General features: G+C 37.3%; 1 protein-coding gene across 1 annotated transcript; it reads left to right on the top strand.

Annotated features, from left to right (window-relative positions):
- The first annotated feature begins 17,620 nt into the window (after positions 1–17,620).
- Positions 17,621–26,807, top strand: LOC118573710 (probasin-like). The gene is made up of 6 exons (XM_036174033.1): positions 17,621–17,701; positions 19,443–19,582; positions 22,914–22,981; positions 24,092–24,202; positions 26,125–26,226; positions 26,776–26,807. Exons 1-6 carry the CDS (start codon positions 17,621–17,623, stop codon positions 26,805–26,807), a joined length of 534 nt encoding a protein of 177 aa, XP_036029926.1.
- The last annotated feature ends 285 nt before the right edge of the window (positions 26,808–27,092 follow it).

The following is a 27,092-nucleotide window of genomic DNA, read 5'->3' as shown; positions in this document are numbered from 1 at the left end:
TGTGAGCAAGCTCTTCTGCCCTGTTTGTACTTACCCATACAGGGTCTTTATTGATGACAAGTATCTATGAAAGAAAGTTTTGAGAGAGGGAGAAAGTAAGCACAAATAAAAAACATTGTTAGATTCCCTTAATATTCCCTGAGATTTTGAACTTTAAAGGTGTGAATCAATGATTGTTCTGAATATTTTCAGATGCATTTGTGTGCTGTGTGAAGCACAATGGTGTTACCTGTGGGCTCCAAGTGCTGGATATTCTCATTTGGAATATTCCGTTCTTTGGCCAGCTTCCTAAGTTCCTGTTTCTGTGCTTTGCTCAGACTCTCTTCTTTCCCTACATTGCATGGAACAGAAAACAAAGTGTCTGTGAAGATGCTGGGTGACTCAGAGCAGCCCCCAGTTAAAATGGGTCACGTGGTACTGAGCCATGGAAACATCCTACTTTCTGGACCCTCCCCTATCCCAATTCTGCTCTGCCAAAGATTTCTAAAGTGAAAGAACACATTTAATGGAGTCAAAATGTTAGGAACCATGAACTTCCACACCCTGAAGACTAAGTCTTTATTTAAGTTATTGTTATTATTACATCAGCATATTATTTTTTCAAAAAGGGTGGTAGGAACCTGTGAACTAAACATCTTCATGGTCTGACTTTCCATTTTATTTCTGTGTAGATTCTAGAATCCATACCTGGAAATTGTTGATTATTATTGAAATGAGCAGTTAAATCAGGTGAATAGGTTCATGAACCAAATATCAACAACCACCCAAACCTCTCACCTCACCCTCTCTACCACTCACCCACCCCCACTCCCAACCCCCAGCCCCTCCCCTCATATCTTTGTCAAACAAAGCAAGCTAATTTTGTTTGGTCAACTTAACACAATTGAGATCACATGGGAAGTGGGAACCTCAATTAAGAAAATGCCTCCATCAGACTGGTCTGTGGGGAACCTTTGTAGGGCATCTTCCAGATTGACAGTTGATGTGGAAGGGCCCAACCCACTGTGGGAAACTCTGTAGTATATTTTCTTAATTAGTGATGGATGAAGGAAAGCCCAGCCTATTGTGGGTGTTGTGTTCCCTGGGGTGGTGGTCCTTGGTTTTCAAAGAAAGCAGTCTGAGAAAGCCATGAGATGCAAGCAGCACCCCTTCATGGCCTCTGTGTCAGTTCCTGCCTCCAGGTTCCAGCCCTATTTGAGTTCCTGTCCTGACTTCCTTTAGTGATGGGCTACAATGTGAAAGTGTAAGTCAAATAAACCCTTTCCTCCCCAACTTGCTTTTGGTTATGATGTTTTATCCCAGCAATAGAAACTCTATGATAAGCACCACACTCACCAGCAACTAAAATCACATTTGTCTCCTTTCCACTGTTGTCGACATTAACATTGTGAAAGATGATGATGCCATTTCCCTTCTTTATGATTTTGAAATAATTTTTACCAGAGTCTGCAATTAAAGCAGAAACAACTTAGAACTCAGTAGAATGGTCAGAGTTTTGGTTTTTGTTTTTCATTGTATTTGACATATCTATCATACTTTTATTCTTTCAGTTGCATCACAAATGTCCTTCACAATGATATAAAATTGGAAACGAGAGCTACAAAGTAGGAGAGTTTAGACTCCAACTTGCTCTTATGAAAATATTCTATTTTCAATAAAAATTCCATAATTACATTAAGTCTCCACAGCCTATTTAAAGGCAAAACTCATCAGGCTAATATTAAAATAACACACTGGAGCCCACAAGTTGCTTTCCCGGCACTCGGAAAGCAGAGGCAGGTGGGTCTCTGTGAGTTCAAGGCCAGGCTGGTCTACACAGGAAGTTCCAGAACCGTTGGGACTACACAGAGAAATCTTGCCTCAAAAAAACCAAACAGCAACAACAAAAACACACTGTATAGTTTTCCATAAAATAAAAAGTTTAAGAAAGCAATCAGGGAGCATCATCATATTGTCTTCCAAACATCATTTAGAATTATCTAAAATAATAGGCACAGCAATCTGAATTTTTACTCTTGTTGGTTGTATGCAAAATTCAAATTAAACACAATAATTTTGCCAACTTGCCATATTATATATTGCTCTTCTTAGCTTTGGGATTTGAGTTATTCATTCCCTAAGTATTTTCTGTATATGTAAAATTTTCAAATTTTATATTCAACAAATTCATATCATCAGCACTAAAAGATAATGATATTGAGAATGAGCTTTAATACTTTAGATGATCTTCCAGTCATTTCCAATGGTTGTCAACCATATGACATTCATATCCCAGGATTTACTTTGATATGTCTCTAATATATTTTTTTCCAAGAATGTGTATAATTCACTTTAACTTCACATATTCCAATAAATGTTTGGAAGTGCAGTTAGGATTTTGAAACTTGAATCAGAAATTATCAGATGGAAATGTTCTGGAATCCTGGCCCCTAGGTGTGAGGACTGGGCCAACACACACACACACACACACACACACACACACACACACACACACACACACACACATACTCACAGTCTGTTGTATAATGGCCATCTTTCTTTTTGCTTCCTACAACTGTGTGTGTCTGGCACTCGCCTTCCACCCTTAAAAAAAAAAAAAAAAAGCAAACTCTCACTTCTAAATTTACTCTTTGCAGATTGCTAATATTTCATTTTTGTGTTGGTAGCATTAACTGCCTTGAAGTAATTTTTGATTAGGGTAAATAAACCCATTTTTGAAGACTGAAAGGACAAGTCTGGGGTCATGACTGGCATGGGCAGTAAATCTAGGCTTCCAAGAGAAGACTCTGTCCTCAATTGTCTACACACCTTTACTATTTGTGACTGGTTTCAACCAGAATTACCCAATATTCTAAGACCTTAGGGAAATAGCACAGCCAATCTGGCTGAAGTCAAGGACACAAGTCAGGCTGTGGCCGCTGTTCTCTGAATACACCCAGGAGACCAACTCCATTTTTCATGCATAACCCACGTATTTGAGTGAAAATTTCACAATGGCATTCACGTTCCTATTTCTCAGTCCTGTCCCTGTGCATTGGGTGAATGTCACTTACATGACCTTGAATGTAATTGTGAGTGTCTGGCATTCGTCACTGCACTCCATGTGCTGAAAGTAAGCTCTCAAAGGTCCACCTTTCATTACCTTCTCCACATTATCTGCACCTATGTAAACGGTGCGCCAATTCCCGTCAACCTAAGGAGCACAGATCCCATTTTGAATGTCAGTCAATACATTTCCTTTTTTTTTTTTTTTTTTTTTTAGCAACATTCGTCCTAATTATTACATGTATTTTAGGTCAGTCAACAAGTAGACCTAGTGAAATGTAGATGTCTTCTTCCTGGGGAGTAAATTGTGAGATAACAGCATCACTCCTTCACACTAGAACCTGGGACTCTGGGATACAGTTCACATTGTGTCAATCAACCACAGGGAAAGTCCAATCTGGAATTTTCTCATCTTAACCTTCTTTCACGCTATAGACAGATCTCACTGAAAGCACATAAGGAGTTGGAAAACTCTAAGATTGAATTACAGATAGGATTTCGATATGATATGGACATATAGTTTATAATGTATGGTGAAAATGCTCAAACCAACTTCAGGGTGTATATAAACACACCAGACCCTTTCATCCCCAAATGCACATACCTCTGAAGGAGTGATTTCAGGATTGTTATGATGTGCACAGGACACACCTAACACAAGAGCGAGCAGCAGGAACTTCACCATGATAGAGCCTGGATTCCCTGCTTCTGACAGAGTTTGGAGTCCGACAGGTGTTGGGAAGACCCAGAATCTTCTCCACCTTTTATAGTATTTATCTTTGGCCTGAGATGTGGTGGATGGGTTGTCCACAGTGAGATTCTAATATATCCTGGTTGGCGGCAACAGCCATGGACAACAATTCTGTTTTTCTGATAGCTTCCTGATGAGACTAATTTGATTTAAGCCATGAAATTGAACTTTCTGGCCACTGTGGACATGGGAAGGCTGTCAAAAAAGCACAAAAACATTTATATCCCTAAAGTCCAAGTTTCTCATTTGGAAGAAATGGAAATTGTGGGTTTTTTTTTTCCAGAGCTGAGGACCGAACCCAGGGCCTTGTGCTTGCTAGGCGTGGGTATTTTGACTCTCGTTATTTTAACTATGATAAATTCTCCATCAGTCAGACCCTTTGACCACTGAATACAATATAGATATTAATCACTTTTCATTCACTTAAGTATCAATGGTCATGTGTTTCTGGAACATTCTGTAATGTTGAAACATTTGTGTAAAAGCCTTTATGAAGAAGTATGCTGTTTTATCTCCTGGACAAATATTTACAATTTTGATTCATGATATGAAACATTTTTATAATTTGATATTTTTGTCAACAATGTGAAAATTTTGGGTTTTGTTTTGTTTTTCGAGACAGGATTTCTCTGTGAAACAGTCCTATGTCCTGGAACTAGCTCTGTAGACCAGGCCTTGAACTCACAGAGATCCACCTGTCTATGCCTCCTCAGTGCTAGGATTAAAGGTGTGTACCACCACTACCCCGCAATGTGAAAAATTTTAATGATGTACATTCTCATTGTTTTATGGCTCAGTTGTTGTTATCATGTCATGGTAATGGTCATAACTTATTCCAACTTTATATTTTCAATACTTAATGTATGTACACATTCGTATCTGTTTGTTATTAGTGTATTTTATTTGACAAGTGTGTTGCTGAACCATTTATGCAACTTACAGTCAGTTGCCAAGTTTCTCCTGATTCTGTCTGATGATTTCTCTACATTTTCTCCATTCAATCCTCTGGTCAGTAGAAGGATTTTTGAATATTTGCCCAAATACATCATTCAATATTTATGCTTTTTTAAATTATTTTTCAAGATTCCAAAGACTTTAAATAAGAAATGGTCACCCAACCCATGGCCACAAAGGCTCTTCATATATTTTCTTTTTGCTTCATTGTGTACCATACATATTTGATTCTTATTATATTTTTCTGTATGTTCATCTTGATTATTGCCTAGTTGTGTGTTTTTGATTCTCTGTGATATAACTCAATTCCATGGTACAAGGTTGCCGTTACCTACAAACATCAATGTCCTCCATTGATTTCTTGAGAAATCTCTACTTTTCCACAGATTTCCAGGGTTCTTCAGAAGGAAAATAGTATTGGATAAAATTCAAAGATAAATCAACCAAGATCAGCCTTCATTTAATACCTCCCAAAGTGGAAAATCACCTAAGACATTACAAGCACTCATTAAAGTCCTTCTGATTTTTCCTTGAGACCCAATAACAACAACACCACCACCAACAACACATTAATCCTATTTTCTGAGGGACCCTTCTGGAAAATTCCACATGGCCTTACCCAAACTCAGGTTCATCGTTCCACATTTCCAACAGCTTTATCAAAATGTAAGTTTTTTCTTATTCATTAAGTGCAGTGAATTTTTATCCCCTCTACATGATTAAGGAAAGATGATACTATACAGCCTAATCCAGAGACTTGTAAAAAGGAAAACAAATTCTGTCTCATATCAGAATATCTATCGGTTCTGATGGATCTTAGAAATTACCTGTTTGAAGTTTAATATTTTGTTCATATATATATATATATTCATATGTGGATATATTTATTTTTATATGGATATATAGTTATATATTTTATGTATAAATATGGATACATTTTATATTGATGTTTATATATTCAAATTTATATATTATGACTATATATACATGTATATACCTATATATTCGTTTCCATTTCAAGTAATTTATCAGTTAAGTACCTTAACTACATACTTTATCTGTATCAGAGTAGTGAAGAAAGAATGGAAAATATAGGGAATTCTAATCTACAGAGTAAAGATCTACAAAACATTGGCACAGCAGATTCTGTTACTGGAGACATGGCCAAGCTTTGAGCTCTTTAATGTCTGGCCATTGAGTAGAATTTGACTAAAAGGCTCCTTTTCTACAGCCCAGTGACCTTTACCTTCCCAAAAAACCCAATAAATATGTATTGATGTTTCTCTTCCTTATTTTTGTGCCCTTTTGTTTTGGATGAAGTGTTTGGTTTTGTTTGTTTTGTTTTGTTTCCTTTCCTTTGACGTACTAATCCCCAGATTCTTCTGGGTGTTCCAATTTTAAGTAAAATTCATGGGAAAATGTGGCACTAGGCATTCTGAGACTTTGTTAATGGAGAGGGATAGATCTTCCAAATTCTACCATTTTATTGGTGGGTAATTCCTGTTATTCTCAGAGCCTGGCTGCCATCCAATTTCTCTTGGTTTGTGGGACTCCCTGTAATTCTCACCATAGACTAACAAATCCCTAGTACCATGCATGAGATCAAATGGTTGATCAGGTACAGTTGGATGATTTCCTGTGTCCTGGCCTGCCAGTGGAGGGGACAAATTTTTCCTGCTCACGTCTCCCAAGTAAACACACAGAGGCTTATATTAATTATAACTGCATGACCATGGTTCATGCTTTTTGCTAGCTAGCTATTATATCTTAAATTAGCCCATAACTATTAATCTATGTATCACCACATGTTCCATGGCTTTACCTGGGTCCCATTACATGTTCCTCCTTGGGCAGCTTGCTAGTGTCTCTCCTTGCCTTCTTCCTGTCTCTCTGAATTTCATGCCTGCCTCTAAGGTGCCTTGACATAGGCCAAATGGCTTTATTTATCAAGTAATCAGAGCAACACATATTGGCAGCATACAGAAAGACATTCCCCCATCACTTCCCTTTTTCTGTCTAAACAAAAAAAAGGTTTTAACTTTAACCTATTAAAATTACATATACCAAAACACTTATCACATAAGAATTACAGTTACAATATCTAGTCTACCTGTATTTTATAAAATTAAAGAAAAAATTCTATCTATACTATACTTGTGAATCTAAGATTTCATATCTAATTTATATTTTATCATAACCAAGGAAAATTATGATTATAACTATCTAGTCTTCAATTACATCAAAGACCCCAGAAGGACATAATATTACCTAAGTAAACAGGAAATGCTTTGTAAGCAACTTCCAAAATTCTGGAAATGACAAAGACAGCTCTGCCTGCCTGGACAGTTACCCAAAGTTCCTCTGTAACATTGGAACATGCATCTTCAGCCCATAGGTCTAGATTCAATCATTTTTTTTCTCTGTGTCCTGGAGAATGTCTGGCAATCACTTCTGTGAAGCAGGGACCTGAAGGACCATCTCACCTTGCAAAGTTTAGTGGTCACATTTCTATGGCCCCTGCGTGTCCAGTCAATACAACATTTTGTCAAGCAGTCAAGGCAAGTACAGTTTCTTGCCCAAATGGCTATTTTTGCCAAGAAGATAAACTCCATATACAGTGTCTTCATTGCCCATCTTTCTCTTTGAAGCAAATCTGTGCTGCCAGAAGCAGACTTGACTCACTGTCCAGAAAGTCTAAGTTTTTAAAACATTTTAATTGTCATATTCTGTAGGTCTTTGAAGTGTTTGAAGATTACCTACCTAAATGAAATATATCTATGTATACCTAGAAAACTTGACTAACATGATTGTAAGTTTGATTATCATAGATGACTAAGTATTAATCATTATTTATCAATTATACACTACAATTTCAAATGAGTTGCACAAACAAAATACTTTAAATAGGGTAGAAATATATATACAGTATAACTAAATTAACTTTAAATAATCCATAGCATTGTAAAATATTGCAAACCAGTTGTTCCCTTTAAAAGTAGATTCAATAATCTACCCTTTCATCCTATCATATCTATACTATCCCCTTTCTTCTTTAGAAATAGATTGCTTAATAATCAACTCCCTTTAAGTAAAAATAAACGTTTATAAACAATATTTTGGGAATTTGGGAATAGTTTCTCATACTACTTCCTGCTGGTTGTGGGCAATGGTAATCTTACGGGGATCCTGAGAATATTAAGAATCATGGTCAACTGTCCTTAGTGCATGAGCTGGCTGTTTGGAACCTTGGGCTTACACAGGGACACTTTGCTCAGCCTAGAAGGAGGGGACTGGACCTGCCTGTACTGAATCCACAAGGTTTAAATGAATTCCCCAAGGGAGTCTTGGCCCTGGAGGAGATGGGAATGGAGGGGAGAGGATGGGGGGACAGTGCAGGTGGGGGTAGGAGGGGGGAGGACAGGGGAACCCATGGCTGATGAGTAAAATTAAAACACATATAAAAGACTCTGAGACTCAGAGTCCAGCCCCCCAGCTCCTATCCAGCCAGCACTCTCATCTGGACAAGAGCTCCCATATGGCCCAGAGCTTCGATCTGAACCAGAGAGAGGCTCCCTAAATCTGTCAGCTCTGTCTGGACCAAGTACACTGATAAGACCATGAATGAACCCACAAGGAGATGGGCAGACGTCAAGGCAGAAGTACATACAACAAAATAAAGAGCAATAGAGCATCACCAGAACCTAGCCCTTCTCCAACCACTAGATCTGAACATCATGGAATGGAAGAAGAAGGAGGAGGAGGAGGAGGAGAAAGAGGAGGAGGAGGAGGAGGAAGAGGAGGAGGAGGAGGAGAAAAAGAAGAAGAAGAAGAAGAAGAAGAAGAAGAAGAAGAAGAAAACAACCTTATAAGTAACATCATGAAGAGGCTAGAGCCTTATATAGAAGAAATCAAAAATAAAGTGGAGGAACAGACAAACAAAAAAATGGGAAGAACGCTATAAAAAAAAAAAAACTAGAGGAAAGGACAATTAAAGCAGAAGAAAACAATAAGTCCCTGAAAGAAAATCATGAAAAAGCAAGGGCAACAGTCCAAGACCTGAAGAGGGAAGTAGAAAAAAATGAAGAAGACACTAGCAGAAGGAATGCTGGAAGTAGAAAATCTGAGTAAACAAACAGGAACTTCAGATGCAAGTATAACCAACAGAATGCAAGAGATGGAAGGGAGGATCTCTGGTGTTGAAGATACGGTAGAAGAAATAGATTCATCAGTCAAAGAAAACACTAAAACCAACAAAGTCATGACCCAAAATGTCCAAGAAATTTGGGACACCATGAAAAGACCAAACCTATGAATAAAAGGGATAGAGGAAAGAGACGAATACCAACTCACAGGCACAGAAAATATATTCAACAAGCTCATAGAAGAAAACTTTTCCAACTTAAAGAAGGAAATGACTATGAAGATACAAGAAGCCTATAGAACACCAAACAGATCAGACCCCCAAAAAAAGTCCCCTCACCACATAATTATTAAACAACTAAACGTACAGAATAAAGAAAGAATATTAAGGGAAGCAAAGGAAAAAGGCCAAGTGACTTATAAAGGCAAACCCATCAGAATAAAACCCGATTTCTCAATGGAGACTTTGAAAGCCAGAAGGACCTGGACAGATATAATGCAGACACTAAGAGACCATGGATGCCAGCCTAGACTAATATACCCAGAAAAACTTTCAATCATCAAAGATGGAGTGAACAAGATCTTCCAAGACAAAACAAGATTTAAACAATACTTATCCACAAACCCAGCCTTACAGAAAGCACTAGAAGGAAAGTTCCAACCTAAGGAAGGCAGATACACCCATAAAAACACAGGCAATAGATAACACCACAGCAGTAAACCCCAAAGAAGAGAAGTACACATACACTACCACCAAAAAATAAAAATAATAACAGGAATGAACAATCACTGGTCATTAATATCCCTTAATATCAATGGACTGAACTCACCTATAAAAAGACACAGACTAACAGAATGGAAATGAAAACAGGACCCATCTTTCTGCTGCATACAAGAAACACACCTCAAATTCAAAGACAGACACCTCCTAAGAATAAAAGGCTGGGGAAAGACTTTCCAATCAAATGGTCTTAAGAAGCAAGCTGGTGTAGCCATCCAAATATCCAGCAAATTAGACTTCAAACTAAAAGCAATCAAAAGAGTTGATGAAGGACATCACATACTCATTGCAGGAAAGATCCACCAAGATGAAGTTTCAGCTCTGAACATTTATGCCACAAACACAAGGGCACCCCCATATGTAAATGAAACATTACTAAAGCTTAAATCACATATAAAACCTCACACATTAATAGTGGGAGACTTCAACACCCCACTGTCACCTCTGGACAGATCTGCCAAATTGAAACTTAACAGAGACATAATGGTCTTAACTGATGTTATGGCTCAAATGGATTTAATCGATATCTACAGAACATTCAACCCTATCAAAAAAGAATATACCTTCTTCTCAGCACCCCATGGAACCTTCTCTAAAATCGACCACATACTTGGCCACAAAGCAAATTTCAACAGATACAAAACAAATGGAATAACCTCCTGTGTTCCATTGGACCACCATGGTTTAAACAAAACAAAACAAAAAAAAAAACTACAGAAATCCTACAATCTCATGGAAACTGAATAATGATCAACTGAATCACCAATGGGTTAAGGAAGAAATAAAGAAAGAAATTAAAGACTTCCTAGAGATCAATGAAAATGAATACACCACATAGCCAAATTTATGGGTTACTATGAAAGCAGTGCTAAGAGGGAAATTCATAGCACTGAATGCCCACATAAAGAAGCTGGAGAAATCTCACACTAGTGACTTGACAGCACACCTGAAAGCCATTGAACAGGAAGAAGCAAAGTCTCCCAGGAGGAACAGATGCCAGGAAATTATCAAATTGAGAACTGAAATCAATAAAATAGAAATAAAGAGAACAATACAAAGGATTAAAGAAACAAAGAGTTGGTTCTTTGAGAAGATCAACAAGATAGACAAGCCCTTATCCAAACTTTCCAAAAGACAGAGAGAGAGCATCCAAATTAACAAAATCAGAAATGAAAAGGGGTACATAACAACAGACAATGAGGAAATCCAGAGAATCATCTGGTCATACTTCAAAAACCTCTACTCCACAAAACTGGAAAATCTAAAAGAAATGGATAAATTTCTGGATAGGTACCACATACCTAAGTTAAATCAAGACCAGATAAACCATTTAAATAGTCCAATAACCCCTAAGGAAATAGAATCAGTCATTAAAATGCTCCCAAACAAAAAAAGCACAGGACCTGATGGTTTCACTGCAGAATTCTACCAGATCTTCAAAGAAGACTTAATACCAATACTCTTTAAATTGTTCCACACAATAGAAGCAGAAGGAATATTACCAAACTCCTTCTATGAGGCTATAATTACCCTGATTCCTAAACGAAACAAAGATGCAACAAAGAAAGAGAACTACAGACCGATCTCCCTCATGAACATTGATGTAAAAATACTCAATAAAATTCTGGCAAACAGACTCCAAGAACACATCAAAACAATTATCCACCATGATCAAGTAGGCTTCATCCCAGGGATGCGTCCATCAATGTACTGCACCATATAAACAAACTCAAAGAAAAAAAAAACACATGATCATCTCACTAGATGCAGAAAAGGCATTTAACGAAATCCAACACCCCTTTATGATAAAGGTCTTGGAGCAATCAGGAATACAGGGAACATATCTAAACATAAAAAAGGCAATCTACAGCAAGCCAACAGCCAACATCAAATTAAATGGAGAGAAACTCAAAGCAATAACACTAAAATCAGGAACAAGGCAAGGCTGTCCCTTCTCCCCATACTTATTCAATATAGTACTTGAAGTTCTAGCCAGAGCTATAAGACAACATAAGGAGATTAAGGGGATACAAATTGGAAAGGAAGAAGCCAAGCTCTCCCTATTTGCAGATGACATGTTAGTATACATGAGTGACCTCAAAAATTCAACCAAGGAACTGATACAGCTAATTAAAACCTTCAGCAACATAGCAGGATACAAGATCAACTCAAAAAAAATCAGTAGCCCTCCTATATACAACAGACAAACAGGCTGAGAAGGAAATCAGAGATACATCACCCTTTACAATAGCCACAAATGATATAAAATACCTTGGGGTTACTCTAACTAAGCATGTGAAGGACGTATATGACAAGAATTTTAAGTCCCTGAGAAAAGAAATTGAAGAAGATGTCAGAAAATGGAAAGATCTCCCATGCTCATGGATAGGCAGGATTAACATAGTAAATTGGCGATCTTACCAAAAGCAATCTAAAGATTCAACGCAATTCCCATCAAATTACCAACACAATTCTTCACAGATCTGGAAAGAATAATACTCAGCTTCATATGGAAAAACAAAAACCCAGGATAGCCAAAAGAATCCTGTACAATAAAACAACATCTGGAGGCATCATGATCCCTGACCTCAAGCTCTACTATAGAGCTACCATAAGAAAAACAGCTTGGTACTGGCATAAAATCTGACATTTGGACCAATGGAATCGAATTGAAGACCCTGACATTAACCTGCACACCTATGAACATATAATTTTTGACAAAGAAGCCAAAAATGTACAATGGAAAAAAGAAAGCATCTTCAACAAATGGTGCTGGCATAACTGGATGTCAAAGTGTAGAAGGCTGCAAATAGACCCAAATTCATCCCAGGGATGCAAGGGTGGTTCAACATATGAAGATCTGTCAATGTAATACACCATATAAACAAACTTGTAGACAATATTCTAAACAGTCTTATTAAATAAGAAACACAGAGCCAAATACAGAGGTAAATAGCCAAAGCCATCAGAGCATAATGACTACCTTATTTTACCACCTCGCCACCATTGCTTCCCTAGAGAGAGAGCATCTAATGTCTGACTTGTCTTTTTATTGCCTTTCTGTTCTACCTTCTCATTGGCTCTAACTCAACCACATGACTTCTTCATCACTGTCTATCTATTCAGACCTCCAGGTCTCTATGGTTGGTACTGGGTTTCTTTAAAGTGTCACCATACTTGGCTGTTTCCTTGACCACATAGAGACTCTGCCTGCCATGTGATTGGATTAAGGGTGCGTGCTACCACCACCAGACTTCTGTTTAATGGCTCACTTTTACCTCTGATCTCCAGGCAACTTTATATATTAACATACAAATAAAGTCACATTTCAGCACAAATAAAATATCACCACATAAACTGAAAGAAAAAAACTATATGATCATCTCATTAGATTCTGAAAAAGCCTTTGACAAAATTCAACACCCCTTCATGATAAAGGTCCTAGAGAGATCAGGAGTACAAGGAACATACCTAAATGTAATCAAGGCAATTTACAGCAAGCCAACAGGCAACATCAAATTAAATTGAGACAAAATCAAAGTGATTCCACTAAAATCAGGAATAAGACAAGGATGTCCACTCTCCCAATATCCATTCAGTACAGTACTGGAAGTTCTAGATAGAGCAATAAGACAACAAAAGGAGAACAAAGGTATAGAAATTGGAGAGGAAGAAGTCAAACTTTCATTATTTGCAGACAATATGATAGTATATATAAGTGACTTCAAAAAATCTACCAGGGAACTCCTACAGCTGATAAACTCCTTCAGTACTGTGGCAGGATACAAGATTAACTCAAAAAATCAGTAGCCCTTGCTAAAATGGGCAGAGAAAGAAATCAGAGAAATATCACCCTTTACAATAGCCACAAATAATATAAAATACCTTGAGGTAACTCTAACTAAGCAAATGAAAGACCTGTATGATAAGAACTTCAAGTCTCTGAAGAAAGAAATTGAAGATGATATCAGAAAATAGAAAGATCTCCCATGCTTATTGATAGGTAGGATTAACATAGTAAAAATGTCAATTTTACCAAAGTAATCTACAGATTCAATGCAATCCCCATCAAAATCCCAACACAATTCTTCATAGACTTGGAAAGAACAATACTCAACTTCATATGGAAAAACAAAAAGCCCAGGATAGCTAAAAGAATCCTGTACAATAAAGCAACCTCTGGAGACATCACAATCCCTGACTTCCAGCTCTACTATAGAGCTACAGTAATAAATACTGCTTGATTCTGGCATAAAAAACAACATGTGGACCAATGGAATCAAACTGAAGATCCTGAAATTAATCCACACACTTATGAATACCTGACTTTTGACAAAGAAGCCAAAACTGTACAGTGGAAAAAAGACAGCATCTTCAACAAATGGTACTGGTATAACTGGATGTCAACATGTAGAAGATTGCAAATAGATCCATATCTGTCACCAGGCCTAACAGTGAATTTGAAGTTTCCAGAAAGATGATGGGGCCCCACAATGACAATTCCACATGGACAATAATAATATCACTAAGCTGACAAACATCACCCAAAGATCAGCTTTGGACTACAAACTGCTCAGGACAGTTTCTAGATCTAGCTGAGAAGACCCAGCTTCACAGACTGTTTGAGCAAGGACTTGAGATAAGCCCTGTACTTTTGCATTATGCAGAGACTGGACAACAAATGATACGCTACCTCTCCCAGAACTTGACTATTTACTCATAATTTTTCTTTTCAGGATCCCCTAAAGATGCCTTCACCCACAAACAGGAGGAAGCATATTTAAGAACACAGCACCCATTTTCCCAAGAGGAGGTGTGGGGTGGTTTTCAGTCTTTCAATGGGTTTTGGATAATTGTCCAAATGTGACCATGTAACCAATGGTTACATGTAACATGTAAGCAATGGTTGGCTACAAGTTGTTATTGTTAATGGTCAGGAAAAAGGCTAAACAAAGGAGATTAGATTTAAGGTTCTTGTTTGAGAAAAAAAAGAGGTTATAGATAAGAGGTAGATTATTGAATATACTCTGACAAAAAAGATATAGAAATGAGAGTATAAAGGGTAAATTATCTTCTCTGAAAAGAAAAAAGAGAGGATATAGATATGATATAGATAAAAAGGTATATTTGCTACAGGGCCCCAAAACAGTGAACTCTAAACATCTCAGTGTGATCCAACCCTAAAAATGTCTGCCACAAACCATAAATGACTGCCTCTCTGGGTGCAAATTTTAAAAATATTATTACAGTATCATAGTCCTCACTAACAACAATGGGGGAAATATAACAATGTATAGTTAAATTTAAGTGTATTCATCCTATTCACCAAAAACAAATGCCACCCAACCTCAGTGAAGCCAAGACTTTCATCAACCAATGCTGTTTTGTAAAGAGCAAAGCAGCAGATACTGAGCTTCAAAGCTGTGGGACTGGGTTAGAACCGCTTAGACAGAACACAGGGTGGGACTCAGGAGTCAAAGGCCTGAAAATAACTAGTTGCAAAAATAGTGTTATAAATTTGCTAAGCAATTTCTTAATAAAAAAATCAAAGATATAAATTTGGTAACTTTTCTCTTCAGAACTGACATGCTTGGATTCTTCTGTTAATCCCGACTGTCCTCTTAACCACCTTCACAAACAGCCTCTGATAAATATTTGTAGGTATATTTTACTTTTAGCTGAGCGCTTGCTTTGAGGTGTTTTTGAGTAGCAGTGACTGAGAATTTAGGGAAAGGTGTTGCTGCTGTGCCACTCTGCCTGTGTCTGTGGTGCCGAGGCTACACTTTGTCAAGCAACATAGATCTAAGCATGTTGTTAGTAGGGTAACCACTACTGTATCATGTCTTTTACTCTGTTTATACCAAGTGTTTTTTTAAAGATAGAAGTACCCTTTTAATACTTGATCTCCAGCAGGTGATGCTGTTTGGGAATACTTAGAAGGGGTGACCTTGCTGGAGGAAGTGTGTCACTGGGGGATGGGATTTGAGGTTTCAGAGTCTTTCCATGTTCTCTGTGTTTCTCACTTACAGATCAAGATGTGAGCCCCCAACTTTGAGCTCGAGCTGCAGCCATGATGGTGATGGAGGCTTGTACCCCTGAAACAGTGGTCCCAGTAAACCTTTCCTTCTGTAGGTAGCTCTGACTACTTTGACAACTTTATTTTTGTAGTGCTCCAATCAGCACTAGAGATATCAAAAATAAAAGAGGAAAAAAGACATATTGACTTGAATAATTTTTGCACTGTAGTTAGTGTAGATCTTGATGATTTCCAAATTGTATTTCAGAACTATATTCTTGATATTTGAGATATCTAATTGGGTAATGATGACTGAATATAATCTTTATGATCCACTTAGTAGAAGGAGAGAACCATTTCCCACCAGTTATCTTCTGACAACTACACACATGCCAGAGTATGAACATAGCAAGCCTCATGTACAAAATAAATAATAAATTAAAATTTTAAGACACATTATGCACAAGTAAACTAATGAGGGCAGTTTATCACATAAATAACTGAGAATCAAATTCATTGCAAAATCAAGTATTTTCATGATTTTTTTCTTTCATGTGCAAGTGGATACAGAAGTCAAAATCAAGCATCTACCTCTCTAGGTGTTTTAATATTACATGTAATTCTATGCAATAACAAAATGATACTATCTTTTTAAGAGGAAAAGCAGTGTGTGTATGAATTATTTTATATTATATTAAGCACAATTAAGAAATCATGAGTTCAAATATTGAGTCTTATCCTTCAGATCGATGGATTCTAACATGTGGAAGTGTTGCATTTCCCAAAAGTTTCATCAGCACCGTTTTCTGAAATCTGTGGCTAGTGAGATGGCTCTTCACATAGAGGTGATTGCCACCAGATCTGGAAACCTGAGCCTAGACACCCATATACACACACGTGCGCTCAAAATAAATAATAAACTATAAAAAGAATTTGAAATTATTAATCATATATACCCTGCTATCCAATAAGCTTTGTGGATGTTACGTGGGTTACATGTCATAATTTTTATGATTGAAGGGCTGTTAAATTTGAGTGACGTTATGTAAGTAAATAACATTAAATTATATCTACAGAAGCAAAACCTTATCCTGGGAATCAAAACTGTGTGTGCCATGTTATCACACTGTTTAAACAGACAAAGGCTAGGACCTGGAGTTCCACAAACAAATGTGAATTCTCCTTGGGTCAGTTAAATGCTGTGTCACTAGTCATGTCAACAATGTGACTTATGCCTACATTAGAGGGGTGTCCATAAGTGCATTAGAGCCCCTCCAGTTTTCCCAATATTTCATCTACAATACAAGTTCATAGGTGTTGAAAACTTGATTAAAATTTGTAAGACTCAGTATTCTTCCCCCAACATCTGATTGGAGGAACAGATAATAAGGAATGGATTCTAAAATGTTGATTGACACAAAAAATGAAAATGCTCAATTGGGAAAAATCCACACAAAGCTATACAAAAATATAGGAGTCGGTTGTACCCAGAAAATAAAGTCCAAGTAGAGATGAGAAATCGTATTTTTTGTTTAACCATCAGCTACATGTAAGTTTTAAGTTTAGAAATCAGGTTTAAACAGCATCCCTTCCAGTTAAAATAATATGATAGCATCTTGGTTTTTGTCTTCTGTTTTCTTAATAGGCACATAAATCCAATGAATAAAAACCTACCTGAAACATGGGACAGGCATCAGACATCAGAACTGACAATAAAAGTTAATTGTCCATCCCTAGTAATGTTCTCCAGGAACCAATCTGTATAGTAAATTATCCAACGTCAATGTCAGTGTACAACTGCCAACTGGGATGCAGCACACTGCTCCAGCCAATCATTCTGAAAGGCTGCTATAAAAGGTAAGGGGGTGACTCTGAGCCTTGTCAATCAGTGTGGTCTGGGCACCAGCAGGGCGAAAACATTCGCTCACACACAATGAGGGTCCTCATCCTTCTGTTCATGCTGGATCTGCTTTGCGTTTCCAGTGTGATGATGAATAAGAATTTAAGAAAGAAGGTAGCAGGCCTGCATGGGAGGGGGCCATGTGGACATGGGTGTTCTGGGAAGAGGCAGACACAGACAGAGAGACAGAGAGACAGACACAGACAGAGGCATAGGAGAGGGGCTGTGGGGTGAGGCAGACAAAGACAGACAAAAAGGCAGAGGCAGAAAAACAGAGAGGCAAAATAACTTCTGAAAGTTTGTATTCTTTGTGTCTGGGAGTGACAAATGGGGTAGGGGCAGTCTAATTCCTGGTTTCTGAGAAAAAGAAACAGAGAGACTGAGACTAAGAGATAGAGACACAAAGAAAAGAGAAAATGCTCTGGAAATTGGTATTCTATACATGAGAGTAAAGAGAGGGAATGGTCTAAAAGGTGGTTTTCTGGGATAGAGACAGAGAGAGAGAGAGGCCAAGAGACAAAGAGAAAGAGATACACACAGATTAAAAATGCTTCTAAAGGTAAGTTTTCTGTGTATCTTTGTGTGACCGAGAGAGATGGCAAAGAGGGAAGGATGTTTTGGAAGTAAGTATTCTCCATGTCTCATAGTGGACAATGGAAGAGAGAGAGAGAGAGAATGGTCTAATGGGTGGTTTTTCAGGGAGATAGAAACAGAGACCAAGATAGACACAGAGACACACACAGAGAGAGACACAAAGAGACAAGGAAGAGTGTCCATCAGTCTGGCACCAAGGGTGTGTTCGATTTTACATGAAAATCTGTACATCTATGTTACTTCTTACCTTTCCAATTATTTCTCTCCCACTATGAAAAACTGAAAGCCATGATGATGGATCCAATGAAATAATTGAAAGGGGGAATTGTACTAATGCTCCTGTTTGCAGTGGCCACCACCTGCTTTGTCCTGTTATCCAAAACTTTAAAATAAGGACTCACACAGATCTGCAGAAAAACCAGGATGACTCCATTTAGGGCAAAGCTAGAGTGCAGATTACAAACAGACACACTGCCAAGATTGACAGCTGGCCACATGACTGGCAGGACTCAGGGGCCTCAAGCTATTATGTGCATCGCTTCCTGGGGTCCCAAAGACAGACAAGCTGGTTACTAAGGGGCTTGATTTATTGTGATTAACAGATTAAATCATTTATTTCTCCAACTGCATGTGTCCGTTACCACAATGTATCTGACTTTAACCATACACATGCCTGATATTGCACAGAGGCATAAAGTGGCCAATAGGGTGAGGTTATCTGAAGAACATGTTTTTGTCTTACTGTGCATACACCCAAGACCAGTTCAGGCCAGATCAGCATTTCTATTCTTCCTACCTGAATACATTGAGAATATACTTGAATGGAAACTGTCTGGATTTGATCATTGCTAGGGGTGTGGAAAACCCTACACCATCTTTAGAAACAGATATGTGAGTATCCAGATGCAGGTGGGGAGGGGGTTATAAAAGGGTTTTTATGTGGAAAGCACCACACAATTATTCACCGACAGATGTGAGAGTAGCCTGATCCAGATGGGTAGGGGAGAGAAGAGGTTGTTATATGGGAGACTCTGCACCATTTTTCAGAGAGGGGTTTGTGAGTAGCCTGAAACAGGTGGTGGGAGTCTAAACTAATTATTAGATTCTTTGCTCAGAACATGCAGAAACATAAAGTAGCTAAGCCGTCTAATGCATTATTACAAGATCAAGTCGTGAATTACCCCATCAAAGCCGAATCCCAGGTTACTAAACTATCCCCTACTCTTACCTGCCTTGTTTTCAAAGCCACTTTTCTTTCCAGATTCAAGGGAATTGGCGAACCATTTACTTAGCTTCCAGTACTGTGGAAAAGATAAGTGAAGGCTCACCCTTGAGGACCTACTTCCGTCGCATTGAATGTGGGAAGAGATGCAAGCAAATCTACTTCTATTTTTATATCAAGTAAGATATAAAACAAAATAGAACAATCCATGTGGTAGGCTGTGTGCAGAGAAACATGATGTTTTCAGTCAACACTTATGCTAGTGAACACCAACAGCACTAAGTAGGGATTCTTAAATCACTTTGCTCTGTATGGTCCAAAGAACAACATATGACAGCCATACTTTTTTATTATATTTGTGTTATAATTTTACACATCAGCCATGGGTTCCCCTGTCATCCCCCCTCCCACCCCCACCTCCACCTTCCCCCCATCCCCTCCCCTCCATTCCCATCTCCTCCAGGGCCAAGACTCCCATGGGGATTCATTTAAATCTGGTGGATTCAGTACAGGCAGGTCCAGTCCCCTCCTTCCAGGCTGAGCAAAGTGTCCCTGTGTAAGCCCAAGGTTCCAAACAGCCAGCTCATGCACTAAGGACAGGTCCCAGTCCCACAGCCTGGAACTGATACAGCTTATAAAAACCTTCAGCAACATAGCAGGATACAAGATCAACTCAAAAAAAATCAGTAGCCCTCCTATATACAATAGACAAACAGGCTGAGAAGGAAATCAAGATACATCACCCTTTACAATAGCCTCAAATGATATAAAATACCTTGGGGTTACTCTAACTAAGCATGTGAAGGACCTATATGACAAGAACTTTAAGTCCCTGAAAAAAGAAATTGAAGAAGATGTCAGAAAATGGGAAGATCTCCCATGCTCATGGATAGGCAGGATAATCATAGTAAAAATGGCGATCTTACCAAAAGCAATCTACAGATTCAATGCAATCCCCATCAAATTACATACTTTTAATTTAGAATGAGTGAATTTATTTAGTATGTGGCAAGCCAAGGTAAAATAATAAATATCAAGAGATAGATGATGATTACATGTAGATGACCAATAAATACATAGATAATAGATATATCAGAAGATAGATGATACATGCATATGTAAGTAGATAGATAATAATTAGATGGTATATTTACATACATACATACACATATATGTAGATGGATAGATAGATAATAGATATACAAGTGGATAAGTAATAGATGGATAAATGGGCAGATAGATACATACATAGGTAGATATAAATAATAGATAAATAGATAGATAATAGATCCATCTGTCTATCTGGAATGATCAAAGAAAACCATAAGAAAAACAGGCTTGAGTGTAAAACACATGTGGAAAACCCTGTATTCAAAACTAGCTCCTCGAGGAAGTCAAACAGCACAAGATGATTTACCAAAATAATATACATTTCAATCATTTAATTTTCTATGTACTACTCTTCAAAAACATAGGCAGGGAGAAGATGAATCAAAAAATTATTTGGGATAATTTCAGTGCTTTTGAATTATCTGGATATGCATGAAATTATCTATTGAGGACATAGTTCTATCTAGGATCATTTTTATCAATTACATGCTGATATTTGAAACTTTGCATTAATTCTTTATAATTTCTATTTTCTGGGACAGTCTCTGTACATCATGCTGACTTTGAACTTAATACAGAGTAGAGAATAAAGTTTTTGTTTTTTTATTTTTTTATATATATTGGGTTTTCAAAATAGGGTTTCCCTGGCTATCCTGGAACTTGCTCTGTAGACCAGACTGGCCTCGAGCTCAGAGATCCGCCTGACCCTACCTCCTGAGCACTGGTATCAAAAGTATTTACCACCACACACAGCCTATTTTTTACATTTTTTAAAATTTTTTATTGTTGTTTTAAAATGACATTGAACCTATTCTCCTGCATCCATGTCCCAACTGTTGGGATGACAAGCAATACCACCATGCTTGGCTTGATATTTAAATTTAACATGCCTAAAATTATTTAAAACAGTAGTAGTTCGAAACCAATTAAGTGAACACACTAAAACATATTAAAGAGGAGATAAAATTTTCATCTTTTAAATATATTTTTTGAAAATAAAACATAATTACATCATTTACCCTTCCCTTTTTCCCTCCAGCCCTTCCCACCTACTCTCCTCCCTTGGTTTATCTCAAATCCTATGCCTCCTTTTCTTTAATTGTTCATATGCATATATATTCTTAAATATAATAAATATATCCTGTTCATTCCATATAATATTACTGTATAAATATGATCTCAGGGCAACCACTTGGTATTCAAAAACCAAGCACTTTGGGGGAGAAAGGGCTTTTCCTCAGGAAAGACTGTAAAATATCTTAATTATATATATTTTTTTATCTATATGAACTCAGATGGTTCATATAGCTACAACAATACTGAACAACAAGAACAGTGCTGGAGGGATCACCATTCTAGACATAAATGATATTTTTAAAAGCACTGAAAATGGGGCCCATGACCTTCAAAGGGCTTCATGGAGCTACATCCCCGGTCTAAACTGTTATTCCCATTTCTTCTTTTTGGTTGTGAGCCTAGCCTTTAATGGCTGAGTTTTATCTTCCATCCAGTTTTCCTATTTTTTAAAACCATAAAGATAAATCTAAGCTCTGGCTGTCAACTATTAGTCACATGGACCTCTGGTGAGTGAATATAGATCTGAAAACATGGCCACGCCTGTGACTCTATGATGGACAGTGACTCTACGGATCTCTTAATCAGTAGATTTACATCTCAGTCTAAATCTCATAAAACAATTGTAGGCTGACTTTGAAGCTATTTAAATGCCCAAAGCGATTGCAGCTGTAGACTCTATAAGATTAGTGATCTTTATGAGAGGCAAAAAATAAATAAAAGCATGATTACAATGTAAATATGGAAGCTAGACTATAGTGTATAGAGGTTGCTTCAGTGTACTCTGTTCCAGATGGTCTCTCACCCTTTTAACTCAATGTCAACAAACATTTCTCACCTCAGATTGGGGTGGAATCTTTGCTCAATGCTATGGTTTTTTTTTTTTCTTTTATCAATAGTTGTTATTAGATACTAGGGATTCAGCTGTGTTGGGAGAGTACTTACCCAGCATGCACCACAGATCCCAGGGCTCCATCCCCAGCACACAGATGCTGTCCTATATGCCCATCATTCCAGTGGTTGGTGAGTGAAGGTGGGAAGATCAGGGGTTCAAGCTCAGGGATCAGGGCAGATGACAGGAGTCACACAGAGGAACTGATTCTGTGCCATCAAAGATACCTGCAAACCCTTAACAGGGTGATTGATGGCATTTAGGTACGCTACTGATTATATTTAGGGATGATGTCATACAACAACATGTCCTTATGACAGATCTACAGATGAAAATGTGGTTAGCATTAAACTGTCCTGTCATTCATGTGGAATCCAAAATCAGGACCCTGGAGTTATCCAAAATAAGACAACATTTGTGCATTTCTTTTTGAGGAAAGGGGCCAGATGCCAACAGTATGAAGTCATAGGAAAGAAAAGGCAAGAATTTTACCAGGCACAGTGTGAGTAGAAGATGCCAGGATGAATGCATGACCCTAATTTTTTCTTAATTCACAATCTTGGTTGTATTTTGAATATCTGGATATCTACATTTCATTGCAATCATCTCTACAAATTAAAGATGCAGTCTTGGAGAAAGCCCCTTCAGTTTCTTCCTGGTCATTTGTTTTGTTGATGCTGATGTTTTTGTTTGTTTGTTTTTGTTTTTAAGTGACTTTTTAAATTTTTATTTATTTAGTGTGTGTTTGTGCCAGGCACACTTCCCTCCTGTAGCTTTAGGCCTGAACTAAATCACAGACAACAGTTTGAGAATGGTTAAAGGAACCAAAAGTGATTTGAGCATTAAAAGAATAATGATGCAAAATAAGAACTAGGATTTTATAATCGATTCAAATGACTTCTAGCAATTTTCAAACATGAATCTTGTAATGTAGAATGATTAACTATCTAAATTTTATTAGGGAGAAAAATCATTTACAATATGTAAATGTAATCTATGCTATGTGGCATGCTCTCTTGTTTCACTATCTGGCATGCTCTCTTGTTTCTCTGTCATGTGTCTGAAGAAGAATTGGTAAAGTTATATAACTGCACCACTAAATGAAACAGGATCTGTGAAAATGCATATATATAATATGTTTTTGTATATATTACATATAATCACACAGCTTTTCTCAATGTGTGTATATGTAGATTATTCCACCATTGAATTTAATAGGATCCATGAAATGCATACACATATATGTATATATACATGTGTGCATATACATATAATCATACAGCTATTCTCAGCAAGTAAGAGGATTGCAGTACAGTACCTTCTGTGCATCTACACACCCTGGTATCAGGAACATTGTTATTCTAAATCAATATAGGGTCTCCATATTTCTAGGTTAACTGTGGGATACTAGATACATTTCATATCTTAAAGCAGGAATATGAACTTGCTTTCTTAATCCCTGTCTGTCTATGGTTGCAACACATAGAGCAGAATATTATGGGCCAGAGACTTATGATCCATGTATGCATTGATAAAGATGCAGTGTGAATGAGCCTGGACAATCATTTTGTGATCTTTATTTGTATTAATACGTATTTCTTAACTATCTCAGATGAAAGGAAAACAATAGTCATGATAAAGATGGTGAATGACAAGATACTGCTCTTTCATTATTTTAACAAGGACATCAGGGACAAAGTCACTCGTGTGGCTGGAGTTTTGGGTGAGTGTCACAAGTGGAACTCATCATCCAAGTGCATTGCTCAAGGACATAGGTGAGAACGCATCACTGTGATGAAGTTTGCAGTATGTTCATACATCTGACTCTGTTCTTCATGTTAATAAACCGCTGAAGCTGTGATGGTTAGCTTTGATGATCAATTTATCACAACCCAGAATCCCCTGGGAAGGGTCTTAGTGCAGGATTTCCCACAGCAGACTGGCCTGTGGGGGTGTCTTTATTGATGATTAACATAAGAAGGCTCTAGCCACTGTGGGCAACACGATTCCCTAGTAGGGAGATGATGTACTGTGAGCTTCAGCTGTCAACTGACACAACTCAGAATCCTCCAGAAAAGCTCTTAGTGAGAGATTTCTTACTAGTCTATGAGCATGTCTATGGGAGTGTCTTGAATGATGATTGACACAGGTGGGCTTTTCCCACTGTGGTCAGTAGCATTTCCTGACAGATCATCCTGGACTATATCAGACAAATAGAAGACATTTGATGGCTTCTGGAGGAGGGAGGGCCATTTTTTCCTAAGGCTGTAGCCCATGGTATATTACACTGTCCATGACTCCTGGGATGGCCTCAAGCCCATTCACAAATAGATAAACAGAAGCATGCATGCTTGCATTCTTTGCCCTCTGTTCCTGACTATGGATGTGGTGTGTCAGCTCCTCCAAATTTCTCCCACTGGAATTTCCCCAATTAAATATTCTATAACTGGGAAATTACTGCAGAAATAAACACTTTTCTGCTGTAAATTAATTTTGTCTAAGCATTTGGTTAGAATTCTGAACAAGGAAATTGATATATTGAGAGTTCTTCTGTTAAAAAAATAAATACATACTTCTTCTGTTGGGACTAGAAGATTTTAATAAAATTCCACACATCTTTTCCCAGTATTTCTGAATTATACATCAACTAATCATTTTATGTCTTATGTCAGTATAGTCTGGAATTTCTATCTACTAACAAAGTAGGAATTGAAATATTACTTGACCACATTAAGTGAGTTTGTTGATTGAATACATATTAAGTGAAAATCCTGGCTTTCAGCATTATTGTTTCTAGAAATCTTTACAATTCATAACTTGTAAATCTTAATTATCATGTATCCTGAAGTCTGACTGTACTGGATCCTGTCCACAAAATTCAGTTTCTCATAGATGCAAACTTTCTTGAACTGACAGATTCCTAACCCTGTCATCAAAGGCACTAGAGCCTTTTGTATGAGACCCTCATTTTGTACCAGAATTAAACCTTTATTTCTGAAATTACCAGGAAGAGAATGTATTTCATGTGAGCATGTTCCTCATTAGCAGAGGTTTTTTTATGTGTACAAGTATTCACCTGCATTTAAGTGCACCAAGTGTGTGCTTGGTGCAAACAGCGGCCACAAGATGGCATCACATCTGGTTGTGCACCACCTCGTGTGTGCTGACAGCTGATTAAGCATTCTTAATCACTGAGTCAAATGTCACTCCTTTCATATTCCTGATGATTTCAGATCAGTTGGTTCTGGCATGTGAGGAAGAATCAAGAACCCCTAGGAATGGATTCTAGAACATAAATAGAAACAAAATAATGATATACAGTTATCATAGCAAAAATGCTAATGATCAATCATTGTTTTCTGGAATTGCTTTGGAGGCTGTGTAGGAGTCATAGTATATTGAAGTCTGCAAAAAAATAAAATTGTATTACAAGACCAGGAGAACATGGGATGTACATCCTGGGATCCACCCAGTATTTTCACTTCTCAGGAGAAGGACGTAGTTTCACATTATCAACCGAATGATGGAAACGGGAGTGATGTTGTGTTTTGGCACTTTCAGGAAACTAAGCATTGGAAAATAGTTTATTAATATGCTGGATGCTAATGGTGTGACATCTCCTTCCTTATCCACTCTGAAATGCAGCAAAAGCCAGAAAACTGACTAAGGGTGAGATGACACAGTTCATGGACTTGGTGGAAGAAATTGGCATTGAGGACGAGAATGTACAACGTGTCCTGGACACAGGTAAAATAACAACCTGTGTGTGTGGCTTTTCAATTTCCATTTTTATAATAAATGTTACTTTTCTAATTATCTGAGTTGTTGGGTAGATGGCTCTGGGAAAAACTGCACACAAACATGAGCACCTGAGCTGGATCCCAGTACCCATGTAGAAAGCCAAAGACTACCAGAGTCGGGAAGGGGTGAAGGATCTTGTTTCAAAAGTAATAATGTGTACAATTAATAAGGAAGATGTTAAAAAGTCAACCTCTCTCCTATACATGCATGAGTGCACTCATTCACATAATGATGGACACACCAAAGAACCATGAACACAAAAAATCTATCTGAAATGAAACTTGGTTCCTAGGATCTTCTGTTCAGATATTCTGTTCAAAACCTAGCTTTTTATCTGCACTTTTAGGAAAATATCTCATATGTATACTGATATTACTATTAATATTATGTTAAAATGATATATTACTTTAAAATATTATATTAAGATAATGCACTACTTTAATAATAATATTATTATTATAAAAACAATATTTTTCCATGTTCACTCTCTTTTAGATACCTGTCCAAACACAATCAGAACTAGGTGAGTCAAGGCATGTTCACTTTAAATCTTGATGTTTAATTCATTTGTGTTTTTTTTTAAATAATACTTTATTTGCTCTTTAACTTTTTCATATATGTACATAATATATATTTATCTTATTCACTCTCCCATACACATTCTCCCTTCAACTATCGTAGAGGCCCACCAATATGACTTCCTCTATACTTCATGGGTTTTTAAATTATTATTATTATTATTATTATCATCATCATCATCATCATAATCATCATCATCATCATCTAAATTATTCCAATTGGTGCTATTTGTA

This window comes from Onychomys torridus, chromosome X (genome assembly GCF_903995425.1).
Source record: "Onychomys torridus chromosome X, mOncTor1.1, whole genome shotgun sequence".
NCBI lineage: Eukaryota > Metazoa > Chordata > Mammalia > Rodentia > Cricetidae > Onychomys > Onychomys torridus.
This window is presented reverse-complemented; position numbering and strand designations above follow the sequence as displayed.

Coding starts and splice junctions, on each gene's coding strand:
- LOC118573710 (XM_036174033.1), top strand. CDS start 17,621: ATGAGGGTCCTCATCCTTCTGTTCATGCTGGATCTGCTTTGCGTTTCC. Junction 19,583..22,913: donor TACTTCTATTTTTATATCAA/GTAAGATATAAA, acceptor TTTCTTTTTGAG/GAAAGGGGCCAGATGCCAAC. Junction 22,982..24,091: donor AGAATTTTACCAGGCACAGT/GTGAGTAGAAGA, acceptor TAACTATCTCAG/ATGAAAGGAAAACAATAGTC.